Source organism: Lepus europaeus, chromosome 2 (assembly GCF_033115175.1).
Source record: "Lepus europaeus isolate LE1 chromosome 2, mLepTim1.pri, whole genome shotgun sequence".
Taxonomy (NCBI): Eukaryota; Metazoa; Chordata; class Mammalia; order Lagomorpha; family Leporidae; genus Lepus; species Lepus europaeus.
The window spans coordinates 63,376,524-63,401,646 of NC_084828.1; the positions used below are offsets into that span (position 1 = coordinate 63,376,524).

General features: G+C 35.6%; 1 protein-coding gene across 2 annotated transcripts in view; it reads right to left on the bottom strand.

Annotated features, from left to right (window-relative positions):
- Window positions 1-6,240: 6,240 nt before the first annotated feature.
- Window positions 6,241-25,123, bottom strand: part of IFT57 (intraflagellar transport 57) — a 57,010-nt gene continuing 38,127 nt past the window's right edge. Inside the window, exons 7-11 of one of the 2 annotated variants that reach the window (XM_062207672.1) lie at window positions 11,397-11,468; window positions 10,321-10,452; window positions 9,109-9,171; window positions 7,444-7,510; window positions 6,241-6,446 (exon numbers count right to left, since the gene is read on the bottom strand). In XM_062207672.1, coding sequence (XP_062063656.1) covers window positions 6,268-6,446; window positions 7,444-7,510; window positions 9,109-9,171; window positions 10,321-10,452; window positions 11,397-11,468 — 513 coding nt within the window. In that variant the 3' untranslated portion in view covers window positions 6,241-6,267. The remainder of the gene's footprint in view (window positions 6,447-7,443; window positions 7,511-9,108; window positions 9,172-10,320; window positions 10,453-11,396; window positions 11,469-25,123) is intronic. The other variant, XM_062207680.1, reaches the window with a different exon arrangement.

The window sequence follows — 25,123 nt, forward strand, 5'->3', positions numbered from 1 at the left end:
GTGGTCTGTGCTAACTCCAGGTAGTGTCAAAATTGAATTGTTGGATACCTGGTTGGTGTTCAGAGTGTTGTAGAACTGATTGCGTAGAAAAATCTCACACATTTGCTGTCAGAAGTGTTTTGAGTTTAAGAAATGTTTTTCTTTTTATTAGCAGATTTGGGATTGAAATCAAGGGGTCTAGTCTCTCTGTGCAGTCTTTTGTTTACAAGCTTTTACATCAGGAGTAGGCAAAAATTAGTCACTGGGCATGAATGGAAACATGACTGTATACTTTAAAACTTGCTTCATTTATTTTTATTTTAGTTAAAAGGCAGGGAGGGAGAGAGAGTCTTCTATCTCCTAGTTCACTCTCCAAATGCCTGCAATAGCCAGGGCTTGCCAGGTGGAAGCCAGGAACCAGAAACATGGGTGGCAGGGACCGAAGTACCTGATTCATCACCTGCTACCTTCTAAAGTGCGCATTAGAAGAAAGTTGGATAGCAGTGAGGTAACCAGGACTTGAATCAGGCATTCCAGTTTGGACACAGGCATCCCAAGTGGTGACTTGATTGCTGTGCCAAATGTCTGCACCATGACTGTATAATCTCGCTTTGGGATATAGATGGAAAAGATTGAAAGGTTGTGCATCACATTCTCCCAAGGTTGCCCCAAGCTACACTGATAACCATTTAGAAAGTACACTTTAGAGTTTCAAACTATGTTTTGTAAATGAGTGATTGCTTAATCTTTGGGCTTTGGTTCTGATTTTTTCTTAAAAAATATGTTATTATTATGTCTCAACGTATTATGTCACCTAGGGTATTTATAAAAATCATCTAGTTAGGACTAATGTTAATCTACAGGCTATACTTCAAATGTCACCTAAGATGCTCTTTAGATCTGCTATATTCTATACCTGTAGCCAACAAATATTTCTAGATTGGTGGCTCCCTAAAGTAGTTCTTAGATTAACTGCATCAAAGTCACCTGAAAATCTTCCTAGAATTTCTGCTCCCACCTTCCTGGTCCCACCCAAGTATATGAAGAATTGAGGTGAAAGGGAGTTGAGAATCTGCATATTTTTAACTAGTTATCCAGTTGTTTTGATGCACAACCAAAGTTAGGAACTTTAGGGGTTGCTGATGCACAGAGTGTTTTGCAGGGCAAGAAGGTGGTAACCAGGTGTTAGCTGCTACTGAGTCATAGAGAAGGGCCCGTTGCAGGACCTTTCAGCCTGTCCATGAGCTTCTCATGGAGGGGGTGGGGAAGGACAGGGGTTGTATGTGGCAATCTCTGATTTCAGTTGAAAAGTGTCTTTGAAGTACATAGCAGTCCCCTAGGGAACAGGCAAGGCTGAAATAAGATGCCATGGTTAGTCACAGAATCACAGGGTTGATCTTTGCATGTGTGAATCAAAGGTGCACGATCAAGGAAATCGAATGCTGGAGATATGTTATTTAGACATGTTAATTTGAGCATGGTCCTTGTTCTCCTTTTTTATTTTTTAAATTCAAAACAGGCTTGTAAAAAATGATTAATAAAACATTTTTACTCTTCAAAAACCATTTCTTTTTTAAAAAAATATGATTTGTGACTTGGTTCTTAGACACACTGCATTTAAAAGACAGAGAAGCTTGACAGTGGCTGCTATTTGACCATGAATACGGCCATACAGCTCAACTACTAAAACTGTGTTTTGTTTTGTTTTTTTTCTTTTTTAAAGCTTTTATTTAATGAATATAAATTTCCAAAGTACAGCTTATGGATTACAATGCCCCCCCCATAACTTCCCTCCCACCTGCAACCCTCCCCTTTCCCGCTCTCTCTCCCCTTCCATTCACATCAAGATTCATTTTCAATTCTCTTTAGATACAGAAAATTACTTGAGTATATATAAAGATTTCAACAGTTTGCCCTCACATAGCAAACTGTATTTTTATAGTAAAGACTGCTTTAAATAAAAAAAAATTAAAAAAACCTTTTTTGTTTTAAATAGAGGAGCTATATGAAGAAAAGCATTTGGCTTTATAATCTTAGGTTGTCTACAAAGTGTCCCTGAGAATCCTGGAAGTCTGATATTCAAAAAGCAGCTCATGCTTACCCTCCCACACAGGAGTGCTGAGTCAGAGTGGCAAGTGGAGGTCTTCTCAGACAAGTTGGAAAATGATCCTAGAATTGCATACTGACTTTCACACACACCTACATTCTTAATATTGTGTCTTTAGGTGAGAGGGGCATGTAATTTTGTATTTGTAAACAATAATGGACATGTATTCAGTGCTTGTAGATTCACATTGTAGACAGGAAGTACTGAAGACAATGAAACAATATTTCTCAGATTTCCCTGACTACAGAAACTTTTGTTTTTGTATAAAACTTATGTGAAAATGCTGACCTAGGTAAATAGAGGGTAATAGGAAAAAAACTTTCTTATTCAGTATTGTCAAAAATTGTTCTATTTTTTCAGTGAATCAATGATTATAAAATTATGTTTAAGTTGTGTTTAATGGGCCACAGAATTTTACTGGGGAGGTTATATTTTTCAACAAGTTGATTAACTATTTGACTTAGGGGAAGCTGGCTTCTATATAGAGCATATCATCTTTAATAATCATGATTTTTAAAGATTAATTTGAAATAATTTGAAAAAAAGAAATAATTTGATCTATAGAAAAGCTGAAAAGTACAACAGATTCCTATATGTTCTACTCCCATATTCCCAAAAATGTTAACACTTTACCAAATTTTATCATTTTCCTTCTTTCTCCCTCTGTATATATGTGAACAAACACACAGACACATATACACACAATTTTTCCCTTGAACCATTTGATAACATGCTGACATGGTATCCTGCTACATCCAAATACCTGTGTGTTTATGAATAACAAGGATATTCACGAATGTAATCACAGCATAAATAAAATAAAAAGATTAACTTTAACAATATGTAAACCTTATTCAAATTTTCCCCATTGTGCTCTTTATAACAAAAACATATGAGAATACTTTAGATTGCAGAAAAACGGAATTGCAAAGTAAACTTATTTTTCAAAGTCCACAATTTTTTCGTATGAGGCATTCTCCATGAACTTTTTACAGATCATTTGTGCATTTTTACTGGCCCAAGGTCCAATCTGGAAGCACTCATCCCATTTCGTTGTCATTTTTCATGACCTTATCATTTTTTGAAGAATATAGGCCATATTTCACAAATCCCTCACTTTGCATTTGCCTGATGTTTCATGATTAGATTCAGGTTATGCATTTTCAGCAGGAGCCACATAGACCTGTGCCTTTTTCAGGAGACATCTGACGTCTACTTATCCTATCACTAGTGATATTCAAGTTTGATCACCTCAAGTGGTGTCAGTTTTTTCTACTTGTAAAGTTCAATTTTTTTCTTTGAGGAATAGCTATGTACTTACAAATTATATAAATATCCTGTCTCTTACTAAACTTTCCCATGCTGTTTTAGCATCCATGGATGATTCTCACAAGAACAATTACTATAGGAGTTGTCAGTTTTCTAAACCTAGCATTTATTTTACATGAGCTGCTACTCTATTGAGGAAGACCTTCCTCATCTTCCCATTTATGTATTCATTTAGATCTGCATTGACTCATGGTTTCTTATTTTAAGGGTTATAATTCACTACTATGATTTCCTTTGATTCTCCCATTGTCCCAAGATTGGTCAATGGGCTACCCCTCAATTTGGCTGTGTCCTTTAGACATTTCCTCCAACATTCCTTATGTACTTTCTTAATTTTCTGGCAGAGCTGGATTTTTAGATTCAACTTCCGCTTTCTCTGAACTGGCCAGGAATCAGCCATTTTTGTAAAAAGATCGTTTCTTTCTTCTTTTTTAGAGAATTTAGACACCAAGATCTGAGTGCTAGATATTGAACTTAGTGGTTGTTGGACTATTACTGATTATAGGCCTTCTCAGAAGATAGAACTAAGAAATATTTTTACATTTGTAAATACTTCTTTCTATATGGTAAAAACCACATACATTCATGCTAATGCTTCCAATTCCAATCCAATCCCAAAGGAAAAACCAGATAATTGCTGATAACCATAAAGACGTTAAAAACCATACTAAGAAAACAAACTGAAAATCATTAAATCTTTCAGGCTATAGAAGTTAGAAGATATCCTGGAACTATGATTCCAGGCATTTATCCATTTATTATCTCAAAAAAATTAATGGACACTTTTAATGTAGTGGGCAGTTGGCTAGGAATATGGAAAGTAAGAATTTTTTTTTTTTAAAGATTATTTATTTGAAAGGCAGAGTTACACAGAGAGAGGAGAGGCAGAGAGAGAGATGTCTTCCATCCGCTGGTTCACTCCCCAGTTGGCCCCAACAGCCGAAGCTGCGCCGATCCGAAGCTAGGAGCCAGGAGCTTCTCCAGGTCTTCCTATGTGGGTGCAGATGCCCAAAAACTTGGACCATCTTCTACTGCTTTCCCAGGCCATAGCAGAGAGCTGGATGGAAAGTGGAGTAGCCAGGACTCGAACTGGCACCCATATGGGATGCTAGCTATGCAGGCGGCGGCTTTAACTGCTATGCCACAGTGCTGGCACTGGAAAGTAAGAATATTTTGTCCTAGCTCAATTTAGTAGAGAAGGCAGTAGAAAGAAATAAATAATTATAATACAACATAAATCCTTTATTTGAGATATGCAGTGTTCTAAAGGAAGAGAGTAAAGGGCTTGCAACCGAAAGTGTGTAAAATGGAATATCCAGAATAGGAAATAAAAATAATCCGTTCAAGCTACTCATTGAGAGTTCTTAGAGTTTTGTATGATATAGAGTGCACGTTGCTTCTGAGCAAAATACATTTTCTGGAGCACTCTCATTTATGTGGAAGGGTTCTCTGCATTAATTAGTCCACCAGAAACCTGCCAAGACAATGCCTATACAAATACATTTCCAGGACCAAAGGTTATGTTTCACATTTTCTACTAGGTTTCCCAAAGTTGACTGTAAATGCTGAGGAAAAATTTCAGAATTCTTACGCCTATAATCCCGTGGTGGATTTCTTCCCCCTTCACCCATTTTTGCCTTTATGAATTAAATAAACTGGCTTATTTATATTGATTGCCATCCTGTTGGGTAGTGGTTTATATCCACACTGATTTTCTTCTTTGCTAAATTTAATGTAAAACTAGAGAGAGTTTGAAGGAACAAATGTGTGTGTGTGTGTGTATGTATGTGTTTGAGGATATATTCACATATGTTTATAAATCAAGCCTTGGAAAAATTAAAATCCTAGAGAAAAATTATTAGAATAAAAAATAATAATGGCATTTTATTGTTTTTGTTGTACTAAACATAAAGCATTAAGATTTTCATTGGTGATTTTTATTATTATTTTAAAAAATGTGGGCAACCTTATGCTCTGTGCCCCTCTGACGAGTTTGCCCAGTTTTAAGTCAGGTAATCTAATTTTACTTATTTCCAGTGGAGAAATCCTACCCTAGACAGTTGTCTCAGTAAAATGGGTAAGTGAAGATCATCAGTCCCAGAAACTCATCTTCACAGGATTTGTCACCACTGTTTCTCCTTCAAAATGAATTCCTGGGCAGTGCACACAACAAGAGAAAAGGACGTAGCACTGAGATGCGTGCATACTCACCTTTTCCTTATTGTAGGGGCAGAGTTAAATATAACTGAACATTTATTTATTTAAGTGGTCTTAGATCCAAGAAGATAGATTGCCTATAAAATCATTTTAGCTAGGAAACATTCATGATAGGTCATAAATGTCCTATATTAATAATAACCTTTTTCTATACTTTAAACAATTGTAATTTTAGGTAACCATATGGCTGGGGCAAGCGCAGTCTGCCATCATATGAAGAATCTCCCTACCCATCCTTAGCTGCTGCTTGGCACAGACGCACTTGTGATCATTAAAGCAAAAGGCCAGACCTCTTCCAATGGTTCACGTGGTGACAAGAGTAGCATCTACTGAAAGCACAGGTCATAAGCACTGGCTTGTACAAGGTACCAAAAATGACCTGCCAGGCAGGAGCTTTGACATCAGTAACAATGAAATCTTCATTGGAAGTGAGAATTTTTAGTTATTTTATTAAACGTATTCAATGCAAAGTCTTAACCATCATAATCACCATGATACAACTTGTGTGTAAGTACCTGTAAAAATAAACCATTGAATATGCTTTAAAAGGGATAATTGTTTGTGGAAATCTATGCAACAAGAAATATGATTTGACATAAAAGCTCAACTAATCAGAAGCGTGAAAACAGTTTATTTTAATAAGAGCCTATTGCTGATTCTGGAATAATTGTTGCATGCATGTCTCTAGTCATGTTGGACTTCTCCTTCAGTTTTGATTGGAGTAAGGTGTGTTCCACAACACCGATCCTAATGTCCATCTGAACTGTTTCTTGCTTCAGTTTTGTTAAGCTCTGTTTGATCTTCACCAAAGGAGCTGCAGAATGAAAATAGCATGGAATGACAATGTTCATTTGGAGTACCAGTGTACTTACTATAGAACTGTATGACATTTTCCTCACTTTGTCTTAAGCCAAAAATAGGGTTAAAACACAGCCAACAACTCACTGACATTCACACAATTTGGCTATGGCATTTTAAACACCTGAGATTTTCAGGAGGGGAAATGATGCAGCACTTGGTTACTGAAGTTGAATTTTCTTCTCTTTCTTGGGGAAGAACTGCTGAGTGGGTGTTTAAAGATGTGTCTAACATGATTTTATGGGCTAGTGTATTTGTCTGTAGGAAAAGGTGGTACAAAGGGGGAAAAGGGAAAGAGAATTACCTTTGAGATATAGATAATGGGTCCATTTAAAACATTACAAAAAAACATCCAACACATCCCTTTAAAAGATCACGCAGTATAGATCATTAGAACGCTAGAAAATCTTTCCTGGCTTAGAAAAGCCTTAGGCAATCACTGCTGGACTGTGTGAAAATAACCAGCTCACAATGGAGAATGGTTACTGCAAGATTATTAATTCTTCTCTATTTGACCCCTCCCCAGTCAGGTCTACTGGGGAGGAGGAAAAAAGACAAAGGTCACTACACCACTGCCTTGGTGTCATCTGGGCAAACACTTAGTGTCCTTCTGTACATAAAATGGGAAAATGAAGCTTATTTGATGAAAACAGAATAAAACATTTCTTTAAAATTGGTATGATACTTTCTATAAGCACATATGTAACTATTTCACACTCTTTGAATCAATGAAGTTTGAATAAAACAAAATTATAGTAGAAGAAAAAAAACTACTGCTCTTAGTATACCGATGATCAGACATGATGTCTGGACCATGTATCTCTCTTTAACAAGTAACAAACAGTTCATTTGAAAAGCAGACTCCCTAATTAATACTTCTTTCTTAGGTAGTCTTTTTGAAGAGTTCTTTTTCTCTCCCTCACATTTTCTCTTCAGAACCAGCGTGTACTTACCACCATCAGTCATGCTGCTGCCCTTTTCTTCCATTTCTTGTTTTACCTTTTCTAATTCTTCTGTAACCTTTCATTAAAACATTTTTTATGAGCATGGAATTTTAACAAATTTTCAAATTTTTTGAATGATGTACTGACAAAAAATAATTTATATATTAAGTACACACAAAGGGCAACAAAGATATTAGGAATATTCTGGACAAATTCAAACAAGAATATAAAACATGCCGATATACAAAACTTTTCATCTTCTGAGAATACTTCTAATGTTGAACTTCATCAAAATATTTTCACATTAGGTTTGCCATGTTGTGACATGACACAACAAAAGCAAACTTGCTTTATCCATTTCAGTCTTGCTTTTATCTCACAAGCATCTACCATGCCATTCTCTAACAATCAATTATTAATTAAAATATTATAAGCATTCTAAAGAGATTCTAGATTTCTAAGTTTCATATGCATCTTTTTTAACAGTATAGCTCACCAAAAGATTATGTCACCTTTTATTCTACTGAACATTAAAAAGTATCATATAGCCATATATAAAACTGTTCTACTGCTTATTCAAACCATGAACTCCAAACTCCAGGAGCATCCTGTTCTGTTATATTGGTTCTTATCTGTATTCTATGTATAAATTATACTACCATAGCCTCTATTATTAGCAAACTCTCAAACCAGCATTAATGTAGGTAGAAAATATCATCTTTAAAAAAACTGAAAAATTTTTGTATAATCCAAAACTAAGCCATAATTACTGCAACTTAGCAGTGGGCTTTATTTTATTTATTTATTTATTTTTATCATACTGTGAGTTAAACCTTCCTTGGGAATAAAGTGCTCATCCAAGTAAAGCAAATTAATTTCTTTCAGGCACCTGAAATGTTTCAACTGGGGATAACTACCTACTCCGAAAGAACTAAATGGTTCCCTGGACTCCCTTCAAGTGTTAATTTAGCTAATGTAAGTGGGTACTTACTTATATATAATGTTTTATTTGCCTAGAAGCACCATGAGCTGAGGGTCTAAATATTTCTCTTATATTTTCAGTACTTTAAAATAGCTAATTCTCACATAATCTCTACAAAAGGAGCTTAATTCTTTACTGTCACAACAGTAAAGTTTGTGGCAATTACTACAGGATTGTAACCAAAGATAATCTTGGATTTTAGTCCAAATTGGCTCTTGACCTTATTGCATGGTTTTTCACCTTTAGCTCTTTAGTGAAGAATATTATCAAGTCTTATCTGTCTTGCAAGATCATGAAAATAAATGCAAAAAATGTATGCAATATCCCAGAAGTTCTAAGCCACTCCCAATTGTGGATGGGGAAATACCCAAGAACCTATACAAGTTAACTACAATTACTAAAAACGAATCTTAAGTCTTGCATAGTAACAGGAACATTTGTAAGACTCCTAAACCAATGCTTTATTCATCTATATATTAGTTACAATTATTGTGAAACACAAAGATTAAATATAAGTATGCTAATATAACAAGACATGTCTAAATAACTGATTTATTAATAAGAACATTAGGGATTTGCTCCTAAAGAAAATGACTTGAAGCCACAGGAAGCAATTATTGCAAAGAGCGGTATTAAACTACTCAACACCTCTGAATGACAGCTAGAAGCCAGGCAAGAGTGCCGGTGCGTACCTCAGACAGCAGTCTAGTTCTTTCTGTTACTCCGCCATTCCCCTGCTGGTATCGCTCCTTTGCCTGAGAGAGAAGACAATTTGTTTAATGACAAATTCAAAACAGAAATAGATCACTTACATATGACCTCTTTGTGTTTATAATTCCTGCATAGCATTTATGGCAACCCCCTCCTCGTCTGAATGCATTTGTGAAAGTGACATTTAACTGTAGCTATTTGATGCCCCTAATAGGCACCAACTACTTAAGAAAAGCACTATAAAATGATGAACTACCCTAACCTTTATATACCATCTGCGTAACTCACATGGGCATGGTTCACAATAAAAACTGTCCTCGGCCATTGCTAAATAGTTGGGAGAATGGCTCTGGTCAATCTAATTTGCATGCTATGTAGAGAAAATCAGTTAAAAAAATCAATCAAAGCAAGGCAGCAGGCTCAGCAATTAATAAGGATTAACAAACAGCAGACATACAATCAACTAGAACATGTTCTTGGAAACTACTGTAATAATCAATTATTTAATATTAATATTAGATATATGGTGACTTTATTCAGAGAATTTTACAGTTTTTTAACTAAAAATATTTACAAGTAGATGTCTATATGAGGCAATAAGCAATGTAATAAAATTAATTAATTCCTTCTCCTAGGACCAAAAGCTGCTGCTTTCAAAGGTTAGTGAGTTGCATGTTACTTTGTTTTTTGGTAAAAATTGGAAAACTTTGGAAGAGTGAAAAATATGTCTCATTTCATTACTTAAATAGCCTGTCTCTGAGCAGCTTTCATGGTTCTTACTCTGTGGTTTGTGAGCTATTATGGCAAGGGCTGTCTTTTCCCTCTGACACATGTGAACGCATGCTATTCTTCTTCCTCCTACTCCTACAGTAAATTAACAACAAACTTAGAAACAAAAGAAGGTGTCCTGACACTTGATTCCTGTTCTAAGCCAGGTTTCCCAACAACAAATACCTTCATTCACTGACACGAAATGAAGAAGTATATTTAAAGACTTCTAAGAGACAACAATTTCTATCACATGTAAAATGGAGGTACGCTCTATCCCACACACAGCTTCCTAAAGAGGGCAGAGAATTAGTGTGGTGCTGTTTGTGAGGAGCATTTCACAATTCTCAAATGGAAAGCAAGTGTCAAGCTTAGGGATTAAGGTCAGAAACTGGAAGAAATCCCTGAAATCATTCTGAAGTTACCTCACTCAGCTGGGCTTGAGCTGCACGATACTCTTGAACCAAGTGCTCAAGCTGATTGTTGATGTACTTTTCTCGGCTGCCAATCTTTTCCAGGGTCCTACTAATTTCGTTATGGAGTTTGTCCAAAAATCCCTGCAAATTTCATAGGGTTTCAGCAGGTAAAAGAACTTACAAAACTGATTTCTTAAAAACAGTTAAAAATGAGTTAATATTCGTTCAATTCATTACTACAAATGATCAACCACAAATAAATGATCAACCACAACAAAGAAGAGTTGGGAATTTTCAAAACAAAACAAAGAAACACAAAAAGAAAACAAAGTTTGTCATGAGAAATCTTTTAGTTGCATATTATGGGATGTTAAAAATGAAAAGGCACATGGTAGTGTTAATTCTTTTGTCCTTATGCATAACTAAAATGTAAGTGATTGTAACTAACTTCTTATAAAGTTCACAATCAAAGAACGTAAGGGAATAACATAGACATTCCTATACCACAAAGAAGACTGGAATATTCCATTTTGAAGTAGATCTTGAAACCTACAGCTCTAGCCTGGGACCCATAACTTCTCACTCTAGCTCTGCTTTTTTGTGGCATCCTCCAAAAGTTCCCCTTTCTAGTACGACAGCAAACCTGGAAAAGCTCTAAGTTGTAGGCATTGCTCTCATCCCTCAGGACTCAGAGAGGAATACATATTAGATTTATGTATTATATGTGTATTTTAAATGTAATATATTGAATATAGATACAGCTTTTACATAAATCAACTTTCTTCAGCTGGTTTAAATTGAAGAGTTATTTAAATATAATGTGGTATATTCAAAAAAACAAGCTTTTGGAAGGCAAGAATTATATCTAGGGTATTTCTCAATCCCACACATCTGTTTGCATAGCTAGATGTTCCACTTTGCTAACTGTACTATTTTGTGAACAGAAAAAACACTTTGTGAATAGTCCTACTCTACCTCTCTGTTAACTTTGACAAGGACTAGTGAGTACAGGGTAAAAATGTCCCATAATAGGTAATCTACAGATGATTAAACGTATACTGGTGCATCTGAAGCAATTCACACACCTTAGTCTCCTTTAGAGCAGATTCAATTCCATTTCTGTGCTGGTGCATTTGATCAACATGGATTCTCCAATCCTACAGGTAAAAGAGCACATAGGAACACAATAAGAATTACTGCATTTCCTTCTTTGTTTTGTTTGAAGTTGTGTCCTTTATCTTAACTACTTTGATTGCTGCCCTATTTCAGGTGGTAGAGTCCTATATATAGCTTGCAATTAGATTACAAAGAAATATTTGGTGAGCATTTTAGGATAAGATGTTCTAAATAAATGTAAATTATTTTATGTGTTCACAGAGTGATGTCTGACAATTTGAATATAAATTATTCCTGCACTGCTGGTGGTTAATATTTATGATTACCCATCAAAATGAAAAAAAATCTAATTATTAGAAAAGAAATACTTGTTTAAGCAGTAACAATTATGTTTGCCACAAGCAACTCTGGACTCAGAATATATCGAACATTAGTTTGTCTTTCAGAGAATAAAATGGGCTCTCTTCAGTGAGACGTTTGAGAGTCCTTCTTAATAAAGTCTTTAATGATTACTAGAGTTCATGTATTTTTAAATATGGTCTATTGCTACCAGACTGATCAGAAATAGTGAGAATATTTGAAATCTGCAACATTTTAATTTCCTACAATAAATTTTCAAAATATTTCAGATTATAATACTACAAGTGAAATTTTTAAAAGACAAGAAATATGCATTGTAAGAAGTATTCTGGTAAACAGAAATAAGAGATGGAACTAAGATACTTCTCAATCTCATATACTGTTAGCATACCTTGAGGCTTTACTTTGCTAATGACATTATTTTGTGAAAAGTATTTCATGAATAATTCCATTCTATCCGTAACTTAACTAATACCTTAAGTGAGCTAGTGACTACAAGGGTAAAAAAAAATCCTTGGGTACTTCAAATATATCAGTTATAAAATTTTAATACACTAAAGTTATAAAGAACCTCAAAAAACATTTAGTCTCACTCTTCATTTCCAACATAAGAAAACAGAGGCCAGGTTACAGAAATGGGCCATACCAGTAGTGGTATACTTGGATCAGAAGCCAACTGTATGAATTCTTACACTTCATGTATTTACAGACTGGAGTTAAGAAAAGGGGCAATTGGCTACATGTTACTAGTGAGGGTTATAAAGCAAAAAACCAAATCAGTGCTTTCCTTTATCTCTAAGCATTTTTTGGTATCCCATGAGCAAAAGGTATCTCAGAGTTTAACAACTGGAAAGTATCTTAGAGATCAATGACTCATCTATTTAACAATTATCTAGTTGCAACATTTTCATTTTACAGTTTAGTGGACTGTTCACCACCTGTAACTATGACTAGAGAGATTTGGCAAGGAAACAAGGCCCTCTAAATCAGCCAGCAACTATTGGGACAGGGAGAAGCAGCAACTTGCCAGCCTCCTGCAACTGCAAACCCAAGGGCATGTGTGTAGCCTAGCAGTTAAGGCCCACAACCCACATAGGAGTGTCTGAGTTCACATACACACACACACAGTGTATATGCATATATACGTATACATACATATGTATGTATATTGTATATGTAAATATATAACTTGAGACTCACACAAGTTTGGAGAACTAAGTAGATATGACATCCCTTCTTATTCAATTCTACCTTCCCTGTAAAAATTTGCTGATTTGATTTTGCTGGCTTGCTGTGGGAGGGTTATACTCCCCTTCCCCCTTGATGCTGGCCTTGACTATGCCATTCTTCATGGCCAGTAGAGTGATAACGGACATGATCTGTGCCAGGACTGTTCAGAAGCTGAAAGAGGCATCTATCCAAGATCTCTTGCCCTTTCTTTCAGCCATAATAAGCTTGCCACACATAAGGGCTATCTTTTCAAACTGGGTCTGGGAGTAAGAAACACAGAGCACAGCTAGAGTAGAACTACAGCTGAGCCACACATCAGCAGATGTGCAACTTCAATGAGGATAATGTGCTATTGTTATACGCCACTGTGATTTTGGGGGTTGTTATGCAGAAAAACTGCCTGCATATACATATTTTAAAGTGAGAAAAACTAAGAATCAGATAGGCTAAGTGACCTTTTGAAAGCCTCAGGTCTCGAAAATGGAAAGCACTCCCAAACCAGTGTATTTTGCATATATTATATGATGCTTTTCTTTGGGATAAAATGCTCTCCCAGGGTTTGGAAGGTAAACCAAGAATTCTTTTGGCACTTACTGAGTGAGAATACATGGGCCATTGGGGTCTCGAGGTCACCTGTTACAAAGTGCAGTAAAGTGTGTTCATTAAGTATCATTCCTCTTCTATTGAAAATGAGTGTTTCACCTAATCCTGCATATTTTCTCTCCATGGAACTGAGGAAACTAATAAGGATTACAGTAAATCATTTCTTTAGGCTTTCTCGTTTTCAACATCCTGCCATAAAAGTCTCATGTATAATTCTATCATTTATAAGGGTAAATAGCAAAGCTATTGTTGTAGCCATAATCCCCCTCCTCACTCCAAACTCTTTAGCAACAAATTATATTATATATCTCTTTCAGAGACTAGATAATTGTGATGCAGTCTCCACAGATGGTGATTCATGGTACATCATAAAATCAAAATGTATGAGATCTAGTTGCAGCTGTTAAGGTCACTGGCAGGACTATATGGATCTCTGGGTTTTATTTCAACAGAATAGTACTTGACCTATTTACTTTGCATATGCAAAGACATTTTTTTTTTTCCTCTAGATCTCCAATTCAATCCTTGGAGCTTCTCCTGAAACTGCAGGAAAAAAGAAGCTAAATTATGAGCTAGGGATGGAGAACTGAACTTATATCTATGTATAAGTTTCTGTAATTTATAACCTGTAAAATGTCAAATTCTCCATTTTATGAAACCAAGTTGGAGCTTCTTTTTGTGTGGAGAGGCAAGGTTTGAAGACTTCTTGATAGGAAAAAAGCCAATGAATGTCCCTTCCTGTGCTGAGCCTAGACTCAGGAAAAACCCATACCAGACCACAGCTGACCCTGTGGCACTTCACAGAGGTCTTAGCACTTTTCATTTCTCCTAAGAGCAGCAGCAGGGCCCCAAGGCTCTGATACATCTTGAATCACTTTCCATCACAAAAATGTTACTCTTCCTCTGCCATCTACCCTTTTTCCTATATTCTCACTGCCTCTGCCCCAATTCCATTACGAATAATTATCAATGAAATCTTCTTTATGTTTTGTTTTTATAATTTTATTTTAGTGAATACAAAAACATTTATGAGGGCTTTTATAAGTTCCATTTAATTCTGTTTCAACTTAGTTCACTTTCTCTAAGGATCTTCAAGATCATTCTAATGAAAGGGAAGAAATCCTATCCCTCTATTTCACAGGATAGATAACAAATTGAGGTTGTGTTACTTTTCACACTGTAAATCACACAATGTATAGGAAACCAAATGTCTTTTCTCTGACTTATGGATTTGCTGTTATATCAAGTGCGCTCTTTGATTTCCATACTTTGACATCCAGTGCCATTAAAAAGCACAAGAAATTGTGAAAATTCTCAATTCAAAGGTTCTTCATTAAGTATGTTTATTATCTTGGTTATTTTGCTAAAGCAAAGGCACTAACTAGGAAGGCTTGCTGCATCTCATCTGCTGCAGGTGAACAATGTAGATAGCCTTGCTAGAACTACCTTGAAAACACGGATAAATATGTTCCAAAGAAGGATTAATGATGGGACTTTCCTACAAATACAATTTGCTGGCTTTAGTATTGTTTCTATTTGTGATTTTTTTTTTTTGGATTACTTATAAAGCTTTTCTATCTCTTTATTTGGGTATAATCTTTCAACACCCTGAGATTTTTTTTAAAAAATTAAATAATAGTATTAATAATGTTAACATTCATGGAATGCTGAGGCAGTACACTAAGCATTATTGATATAATATACAAGTAAAATTCTCTTTAAGTGAACTCTACTTATATGAAGAAATTGAGACTTAACAATTCTTATGCAGGTAAACTTGTAGTACAACCCAAATGTGCAAGGACAGGTATGAAAGAGCATTATTTCCAAGGCAAAATGCAATAAGGTATAACTAAAATTTTAAGGGGATAATGGATGAGGATGAACTTAGCTTTATGTGTAATATTTGAATTTTTACAAAAATGTATTTATGTGTTGTATAATAGAAATGAACTTAAAATATTCTTAGGGTATACATACATAATTTAAAGCTCATAAATAAAAAATATATTTTATTTAAATATAAATAAAGATATTTCCCATAAAGAAATATCCAGACCCAGTTGGCTTTAGTAAATTTTTCCAAATATTTAAGAAATAAAAAATAATCTTATACAAACTCTACCACAGAACAGAGAAAAAGAAGAGCAATTGCTAACTTGTTTTATGAGGGCTGTATAACTGCACCAAAGTCTAACAAGGACACCTAAAAAATAAATGAAACATTACAGATCAATACCTTTTATAAATACAGATATAAAACTCCTAAAACAAAATATTATCAAATTCAAATCAAATTCAGTGATATAAAAGGAAGATAATGTATCATAATCATGTTGCATTTATTCTAAAATACAAGGTTGTATTTATATATACTCAAAAAGTAATCCATATAATTTCCCACAAGAGGGAAAAAAAGAGGAAACTTTATGATCATCTCAATAGGTGAAGAAAAATAACATTTGAAAAAAATATGACATCTTTCATGATATAAACTCTTACTAAACTAGGAACAAAAGAGAACTTCCTTAACCTACTAAAAGATTTACAAAAGTAATATAGCTAGCATAATACTTAACTCTGAAGTTAAAATACTGCAAGCTTTCTCCCTGCTTATACCACTTACATCCAACATAAGACCAGAGTTCCTCACACTATACTAGGCAAGATAAAGTAAAAAGCTTATAAGGCTTGTAAAGAAAGGAGTAAGATTGATGTTATTTGCAGATGATATAACTATAATGTTGAAAAGGCAAAAGAATCTACAGGTTTGCGGTTAGAATGAATAAATGAATTTAACAAGTTTGCTGTAGACAAAAATATCTCTATGTATCTGAAACCAATAAATAGCAAAGAAAATCTAAAAGACATCACTTTCAATAATATCAAATAACAACATATAGATTAACATATTAAAATAATCTAGATGCGGGGCTGGCGCTGCGACGCAGCAGGTTGGCGCCTTGGCCTGAAGTGCCGGCATCCCATATGGGCCTAGGTTCAAGACCTGGCTGCTTCTGATCCAGCTCTCTGCTGTGGCCTGGGAAAGCAGTGGAGGATGGCCCAGGTCCTTGGGCCTCCGCACTCACGTGGGAGACCTGGAGGAAGCTCCGGGCTCCTGGCTTCGGTTTGGCACAGCTCTGGCCGTTGCGGCCAATTGGGGAGTGAACCAGCGGATGAAGACCTCTCTCTCTCTCTCTTCCTCTCCTCTCTCTGTGTAACTCTGACTTTCAAATAAATAAATAAATCTTTAAAAAAAAATCTAGATGCAGACCCACACATACATGCTCATTTAAGTACAGTAGTGCACCAGTTGAAGAATAGTTTATTAAATAAAGTATCTGGATCTGCTGCGTATTCATATAAAAACTATACATTTTGAGTTCTACCTCATACCACACACATGAATTAAAATTTAGATGTATTGTAGATCTCAATATAAAAGGCAAGATAGTAAAGCCTCAAGAAAAAAAAAGAGTATTTTCATAACACTGAGATAAACAAAGATTTTTTAAAATAAAACCTGGGGCTGACATTGTGGCATAGTGGGTAGAGCCCCTGCCTGTGGAGCTGGCATCCCATATAGGCACCAGTTTAAATCCTGGCTGTTCTACTTCCAATCCAGCTGCCTGCAGATACACCTGAGAAAGCAGTGGAAGATGGCCTAAGTACTTGGCCCCCTGTACCCAACTGAGAGACCCAGAAGAAGCTTCTGGCTTCTAATGAGCCCAGCTCTGGGCACTGTAGCCATTTGGGTAGTGAGACAGCAGATAAAAGACTTTCTCTCTCTCTCTCTCTCTCTCTCTCTGACTTTCAAATAAAATAAACAAGTATTTTAAAAAATAAAGTAAATAACCTAAGTATTAGCCATATTCATCATCCCCTGAAAAAAGTTCTTTTTGAGTATATTAAATTAAGCCATTGTTTATCATAATATAGAAATCAGTGAGTAAAAAGGAACGCTAAGGAGTAGGCATTTGCAGTACATATCCCTCACAAGGACTCATATAGAATATAAAAAAGGCCTCTGTAAGTAAAAATAAAAAGTGGATGTCTTAATAGTAAGAGGATATACAAATACCAATGGGGTTCAACCTCATTTGTCAATAGGGAAATGCAAATTAAAATGAAAATGAGGTATCATAACATACTTAGCAGGATGACTAATGTAAAAAGACTAAAACAATACCCAGTGTTGACAAAGATATGAAAGAACTAATTCTCATAAACTGCTTGATATAGTATAAATTTTTATAACCACTTTAAAAAACTACTTGGCAGGCTCTACTGCAGTTGAACATACACACACACCACAACTTAGCAATTCTACTCATAGTGGAAACTCCAATAAAAATGTGTACATACGTTGACCTAAAAATACGTAGAAGAATTTTCATGGCAGCATCATTCACCGCAGTCCCAAACTGGAAATAACTCACATATGCCAACCTGCAGGCTACCTCAGAAGGACGAGACCTGGCATTAGGAGTTCTTTGCTTCCGAAGGAGTGCATTGCTGGAGGCTGCTACCGTCCACACTTTCTGTGGCTGAACAGCAAGCCCTTGCTTGGATGGTCAGTAAGACACATTATTAAAATTTTAACTGTAGGTACAGTGATAAGGAGGCAGAGCCAAGTGTGAGCTAGTCCCAAAGTGACCAGCCTCAAGACTTCAAAGTGGAATACAGATGTTCCTGTGGTATGTTTAAAAACTCATCCATGGTCAAGGACAGAATTCTTTGCAAATATGACAGCAAAATAAGTGAAAGGAGGAGGGGAGATTGCTTGATCGAAGAAGCTGCAGATGTCTATCTATGTTCACTGAAGCAAATATTTCTAAGACAAGTCTATAATTTATCATGCTTTCTGGAAGGATATAAAGCAGCGAATTTCCCTCTTCCACAGAGAACACTACCTTCTCTGAGAAACATTATCTGTATTCTTTTTCTGCACAAGCAGATTTGCAAGCTCCTTTTCATTGTCAAATGCTTCAGCTTCACCACTGCTCACATTTGTGTGTGTATTGGCATGTGTGAGCACTTGCGCGTGTGTATATGAGACAGAAAATGAGTGAGAAGGTCTATTCGATTAAATAACTTTTTCATGAAATTGAATTACTTTCTTAATGAAAAATGCCCACCAGGTTGCAGGATAATTACAAAATGTGGCTTTCCTGAATTTTTAAATGTGACATTTTTCTTCCATTGCCAGAAGCTTAAAATCTTGTGTAGCATACCCTTGTGGTGTGAAAGCATGATTTTTCTTTTTAGATGTTCAAAGAACTAAATATACAACTTAAGACGAGTTGTGTATGCATGTGTGGTGTATGCTGTGGCATATCTGTTGCAGTGAGTTTTGCGAATAATCATGATTGCTGGAAATCTGTGTTTCCTCAGGGAAGTTTCTGCTTTCTAGAGTTTCTTCTCATTGTGGAGAAAACTAAAATCGTGTGTGTAGTAGGTAAGCAAGGATATCACAACAATCATTGGTATTCTCACACCTACTTGAAACTGATTATAACTGGAGATCTATTGTAACAGAGTATAATGAGGTACAGGTAACTAAATAGGGTGATTTTTGGTGCAGGTGACTAACGTCACAACAAACCTTACTAGTCATACACATAGGAGAATAGGAGGCCTCATTATGCTTAATGAAACACTAGAACCTCTTAACACAATACTTTGCCTGTTTCAGATTCCAGCCAAATAATATTTTGCAGCTACTCACCCATGAAAAATGTGCATTTCACCCATGTTACAATTAAGCCATGAATTCTCTTTCAGCATGTTTGTCAAGAAACTGCACTGACGTTTGAGATTTATAAAAAAAATCCGTTTATCAAACCCAAAACCAGTTTCCATGTTTGGTGTTTACCCCTGGACCCCAATGTACTGTTAGTCATGTCCTCCCAGCACAGCTTCCCTTTCTGAATTCCTTAAAAACCTTGAACTGCCCTCACATGGGAGAACCACAGCACTTGAGACATCAGTCTGGTGCCTCCTCAACTGCTAGATTATACTTTCTCTTTCCTTTATCCTTAAACCTTTGATATTCTGATCTCTAAATAAAATACCTTGTTAGTTAAATAACATTTCTTAGTTGTGCTCAGAGGTTATTTCTAGTGACTACCATCTGCTAACAAAGAGTTTACATATCTTAAATCAGATCTATTATTCATGCTTACGCCACTCACACCCCTTCTATATGGCCATGCACACTTTCTCAGTGAGGGTTTCCAGGCTTTCAGGAGCTGCAAGCCCATTGAAGACATTTGTCAAGGCAAGCAGGAAGTGCAATTTGCCTCTCTGAGAATGCAGGAACAGACATAGACCAGATCAGAGTTTAATTATTCCAGAGGATGGACAGTAACCTCAGCGGAGAACTGGATCAGATGAATTTGGCAATCCCTACTACCTTTAGGAATTTACTAATCAAAACTCATAGTTCATACTGATACTCCTGTAACCCCAAGAAACCTCCCCCCAACAAAAAGCAGTAATAGTCATCTCCTGCATATTTGAAGAATCCAGAAATCACACAATGTTATCTTGATGTAAGGAAACAGATTCAAATACAATGGGATAAAAACCATGGAGGTGACATTTATCTAAAAAAGAAACTTTTAATAAAACAGTGATAAAACTACTCCAATACAGTTGGTTAGAAAGTAAGTCAGGCCAACAAAAAGTACATTTTGTAGAAAAGTCCATAAGACAAATGGTTTCTGCTTCAATTCATGCTTTATATTAAGTAATTTAAAGGAAACATTAAATCATACTTTGCAATAATGAAATATTAAGGCAGTCTAGACATTTTAATTATAATCAATGTGTATTAATTCACTGTTCTCAATCACAAATGTCTATTTGAAGTATATTAGCAGTGAAGCGTTAGTAAGTTCCCTCTGCAATATTTACATAACATGCCATTTTTATTGGTTATTTACTTAAAATCTGGCTACCACTATTGATGCTCTCTAGTTATGGCTGATGGTAATCTCTGAAGCAAAAACACTCATTCTCCTATTTCAACTTGTGATAAATGAAATCTTTCCCCCCATCCAGCTGAAACATTTATTACACTCAGGGAAAACAGGAAGCAAGGAATCATTAACTATCTTTAAACAGAATATCCTGAATGTTCAACAAGACTGTGACAGAATCAGCTAGGAATTTTTTCCAGTTGCTTAAGGATGGTGGGGTTGTTCTCCACCCTTTTGCTGTATTTTTGCAAGTATAATTTAAGCCCAGTTTTCTTTCACACAACCATGATAACTGTCATGACCTACATGCAGAAAAGAAAAAAATGGAGGAACTGGAAAATACAAATTTAAATCCACAAAATAACATCTTGCTTAAAAATAATACAACAACCCGAAACAATCTTCTGTTTGGTGCAGTGCAGTCTCCTCTGAGGAAAGCTTGTCAGTAAAGGTCCATCAGTGAGTATTTCTCTCATGCTCTGAAACGATGTGGCAGTTGAGTAATCATGCAGGCTGCTCTAAAAATGTATGTGTGTCTACTTAATTAAGGCAGTTTATTTTGATAGCATTCACCTCTTTCTGATTATAGCAGGTGTTTCAAGGATAAATTTGCAGAAAATTGTATTTGTTTAAACAACAGCAGCATGTACATTTATGGCCTTACTATATTAAAAAACATTTATTGTTTGGCAGCAATAGATACAATTACAAACATTTGTGACAGTAATTGGAGCTATTACTCCTACATAGAGCCACATGGAGACCAACTTATTGCCACCTGTATTTACATTTGTTACTGGTAATTGTAAAAGCTTTTTTTTTTTTTTAAATATGGTACCTTATTTTTCCTTTAAATTATGTGAACATTTCTCAATAGAAGGCCTGTCTATCAGAAAACCTATAGAAATTATAAATGTAGTTTCTCCATTATTCAAAAAACAGACAGAATCTCATTTTAATGACTGTTATATACATAAAATACATTGCTGAATATTATACCTTTTTGCTCATAGAAGAATCTTATTCATATATCCTGTCCAAAAACCAGAGTGTAAGTCTTAAGAAATGCTTTTTATTCCCAAACTGAAATTTATAAATCACTAAAGACCAGAAATATTTAAAGAAGCTAAATTTTATAAGCACTCCCCTATACTGCGTCCAAACACAATGATGGCAGAAGGTCAAAGTAAGTTACTCTCTCCACTGCTTTGGAATGAGAAAAATGCCCCCTTTTGCTTCCTGATGTAGACTGTCTAGCATTGTACCTATATGCATGATTTGGCTTCCAATTTGAAGAGACTTATACCAAATACAGCAATTCTGTGGTCCCTCTGGGTTCATTTAAATGGAATTCCATTTGCTGATTAATGAAGGCCTTTCTCCTCTCTTTAGTTTTAGCTCTTACAGTGACTAGAGAGCCCAAGGGCTCAAGACTATTGCAATGATTCCATCCTTAGCACAATGACTCTTTACAAAAGGTTCCCTGCTGTGAATTACCCAAGGCAACACCTCTAAAGCTTATTTATGTTAAAACAAAATCGAATTGCTTGGAGTTGAAATGTAAAGGTTAAGGTTCCTTTTACAGTTGTACCTTGAGAAAGTCAGCTACTTAGGAAGAGGTAAGAATGTAAAAATAATTTGAAAAAAAAAATTATGTAGGATCTCTGTCTTTAATGTGCTGTACATTGCTATTTAATGCTATAATTAGTAATCCAATGGTAGTTTTTTCACTTGATGTTGCTATATGGGCAAAAAGTTGAAATCTTTACCTAATATATACTAAACTGATCTTCTGTATACAAAGAGAATTGAAAATGAATCTTTACATGAATGGAAGGGGAAAGGGAGCGGGAAAGGGGAGGGTAGTGGGCGGGAGGGAAGTTATGGGAGGGGGGAAGCCATTGTAACCCATAAGCTATACTTTGGAAATTTATATTCATTAAATAAAAGTTTAATTAAAAAAAAAAAAAAAAAAAAAAAAGAATGTAAAAATGCAATTCAGTGAACTAAAGGTTTGCAACAATTAGAAAGACATGCTGTAATACTTTCAAAGCCTTTAAAAATAATCTCTTCATCTAAATTCCTTGTAATGAACCTGATGATTTATATAATTACTAAAGACATTTTGGTGGAATGGGGTACCTACCCAACTATCTTTAAAACAACAAAGCAAGAAACATTTAATTATAATTTGGAAAAAAAATCTACTTAAGCCATTAATCAAAATTTTAATTATGATATCCACAGGGCATTAAAGCATGTTAGAACATTTGTTCATTGCATTAAGTACCTAATATTAAATCATTATAATGTATAATCTTTTAGGAATAAGTACTGCATAATTGAAGAAAAAGGCCTCTGTGAGGTTTAGTTGAAAGCTGATTTCACACTTGCTGCTCTTCCTTATTTCTGGGTAACAGGAATACATATTAATATTTACATGGTTACTCCTGTGGTTAAAAAACAAAACCTTTGATTCAAAATTCTCCTGATCAAGACTAACAGGTCTATTTTAAGAAGCCATTTTTCTTTGGATCAATATATGAAGTTCAGAGTCTGAATATAAAAATGGACAAAAGACAATGGCCAGACAATATAAAGAAACTCTGACCCACAATTTGCAGAAACTAATTCAGCAAACCAAACTGTATTCCCTGTAGCAATCAGTTCCAAACACCTAGGACTTAATCAATGGTTCCACCTTCCTCAGTTTGGCGTATCTCCTACTTCTGACTTAGGATCAATCAGACCAAGCCAAACATTGATGCCCCCCACCTCCGCCAGTTACATAGGCTGCCCTGCTTCTGCTTTAAAAGCCACCTCCAGATTTCTAGCCATAACATCTTTTAAAAAGTTTTAAAATTAATACAGAGAAGAGATTTTATGCATTCCATAGGTATAGTTCCAAGAAGATAACCACACTTTCTTCACTCCCTTGCACTCTGCCCCAGTTCTACTCCTTCTCTCCCCTCTCTTCATTATTTTTGCAAAGACATAATTTTAATCCACTCTATATTCATAGGCTTAATTCACCACTAATCATAATATTCATTAAATAAAAAACAGGAAGACTACAGTTCCACATGAGTATAAACTAGGCCTAAAAAGGACAACCCTATCCCAAAATGACCATTTCATTCCTATAGATTTTTTGGTATTCTATATTAACTGCCACATATCAGAGAAAATATATGATATTTGTCTTTTTCAGACTGGCTTATTTCACTAAGTATAAGGGCTTCCAGTTGCATCCATTTTGTTGTAAAAGACAGGACTTCTTTCTTTTTTTTAACGGCCAAGTAGCATTCCACAGTGTATATATACCACATTTTCTTTATTCAGTCATCAGTTGATGGACATTAAGGTTGATTTCATATCCTAGTTATTGTAATTTCTTTTTTTAAAAAAGATTTTATTTATTTACTTGAAAGAGTTACACAGAGAGAGGAGAGGCAGAAAGAGAGAGAGAGAGAGAGAGGTCTTCCATCCGATGGTTCACTCCCCAATTGGTAGCAATGGCCGGAGCTGCACCGATCCAAAGCCAGGAGCCAGGAGTTTCTTCCAGGTCTTCCACGCGGGTGCAGGGACCCAAGGACTTGGGCCATCTTCCACTGCTTTCGCAGGCCATAGCAGAGAGCTAGATGGGAACTGCAGCACGTGAGTCTCGAACCAGTGCCCATATGGGATGCCAGCACTTCAGGCCAGGGCATTAACCTGCTGGGGCACACAGTACCCGCCCCAGTTATTGTAACTTCAGCTGCAATAAACATGGGGGTACATATAACTCTTTCATATGCTGATTTCATTTCATTTGGATAATTTCCCAGCAGTGGGATGGCTGGGTCCTATGGCAGATTTATCTCTGAGGAATTTTGATACTGTTTTCCATTATGGTTATACTAGATTATATACCAAGAATAGTGGATTAAGAGTACCTTTCCCCCCACATCCTTGCCAGCATTTATTGTTTTTGATTTTCAGATAATAGCCATTCTAACTGGGGTGAGGTGATACCTCACTGTGGTTTTTATTTCCATTTCTCTGATGGCTAGTAATCCTGAGCATTTTTTCTTGTGTCTGTTGTCATTTGTATGTCATCCTTTGAAAATTGCCTGGTCATGTCCTTCGCCCATTTGTTAACTGGTTGTTTATTTCATTGTTGAGTTTCTTGAGCTCTTTATAGATATCAACGTTATGTACTTTCCAAATATTTTCTCCCATTCTGTAGGTTGTCTCTTCACTTTATTGAATGTTTCCTTTGCACTGCAAAAGCTTCTAGGCTTGGTATAATCCCATTTGTCTATTTTTGTCTTTATTGCCTTTTCCAAGAAGCCTATGCCAATGTTTTACAGAGTTTCCCAAATGTTTTCCTCAAGTAACTTGATGGTATCAGGTCATAGATTTAATAGATCCTTGATCCATTTTGATTTGATTTTTGTATAAGGTGTAAGGTAGGGGTCTTGTTTCATATTTGTGCATGTGTAGATCCAATTTCCCCAGTATCATTTGTTGAAGAGATT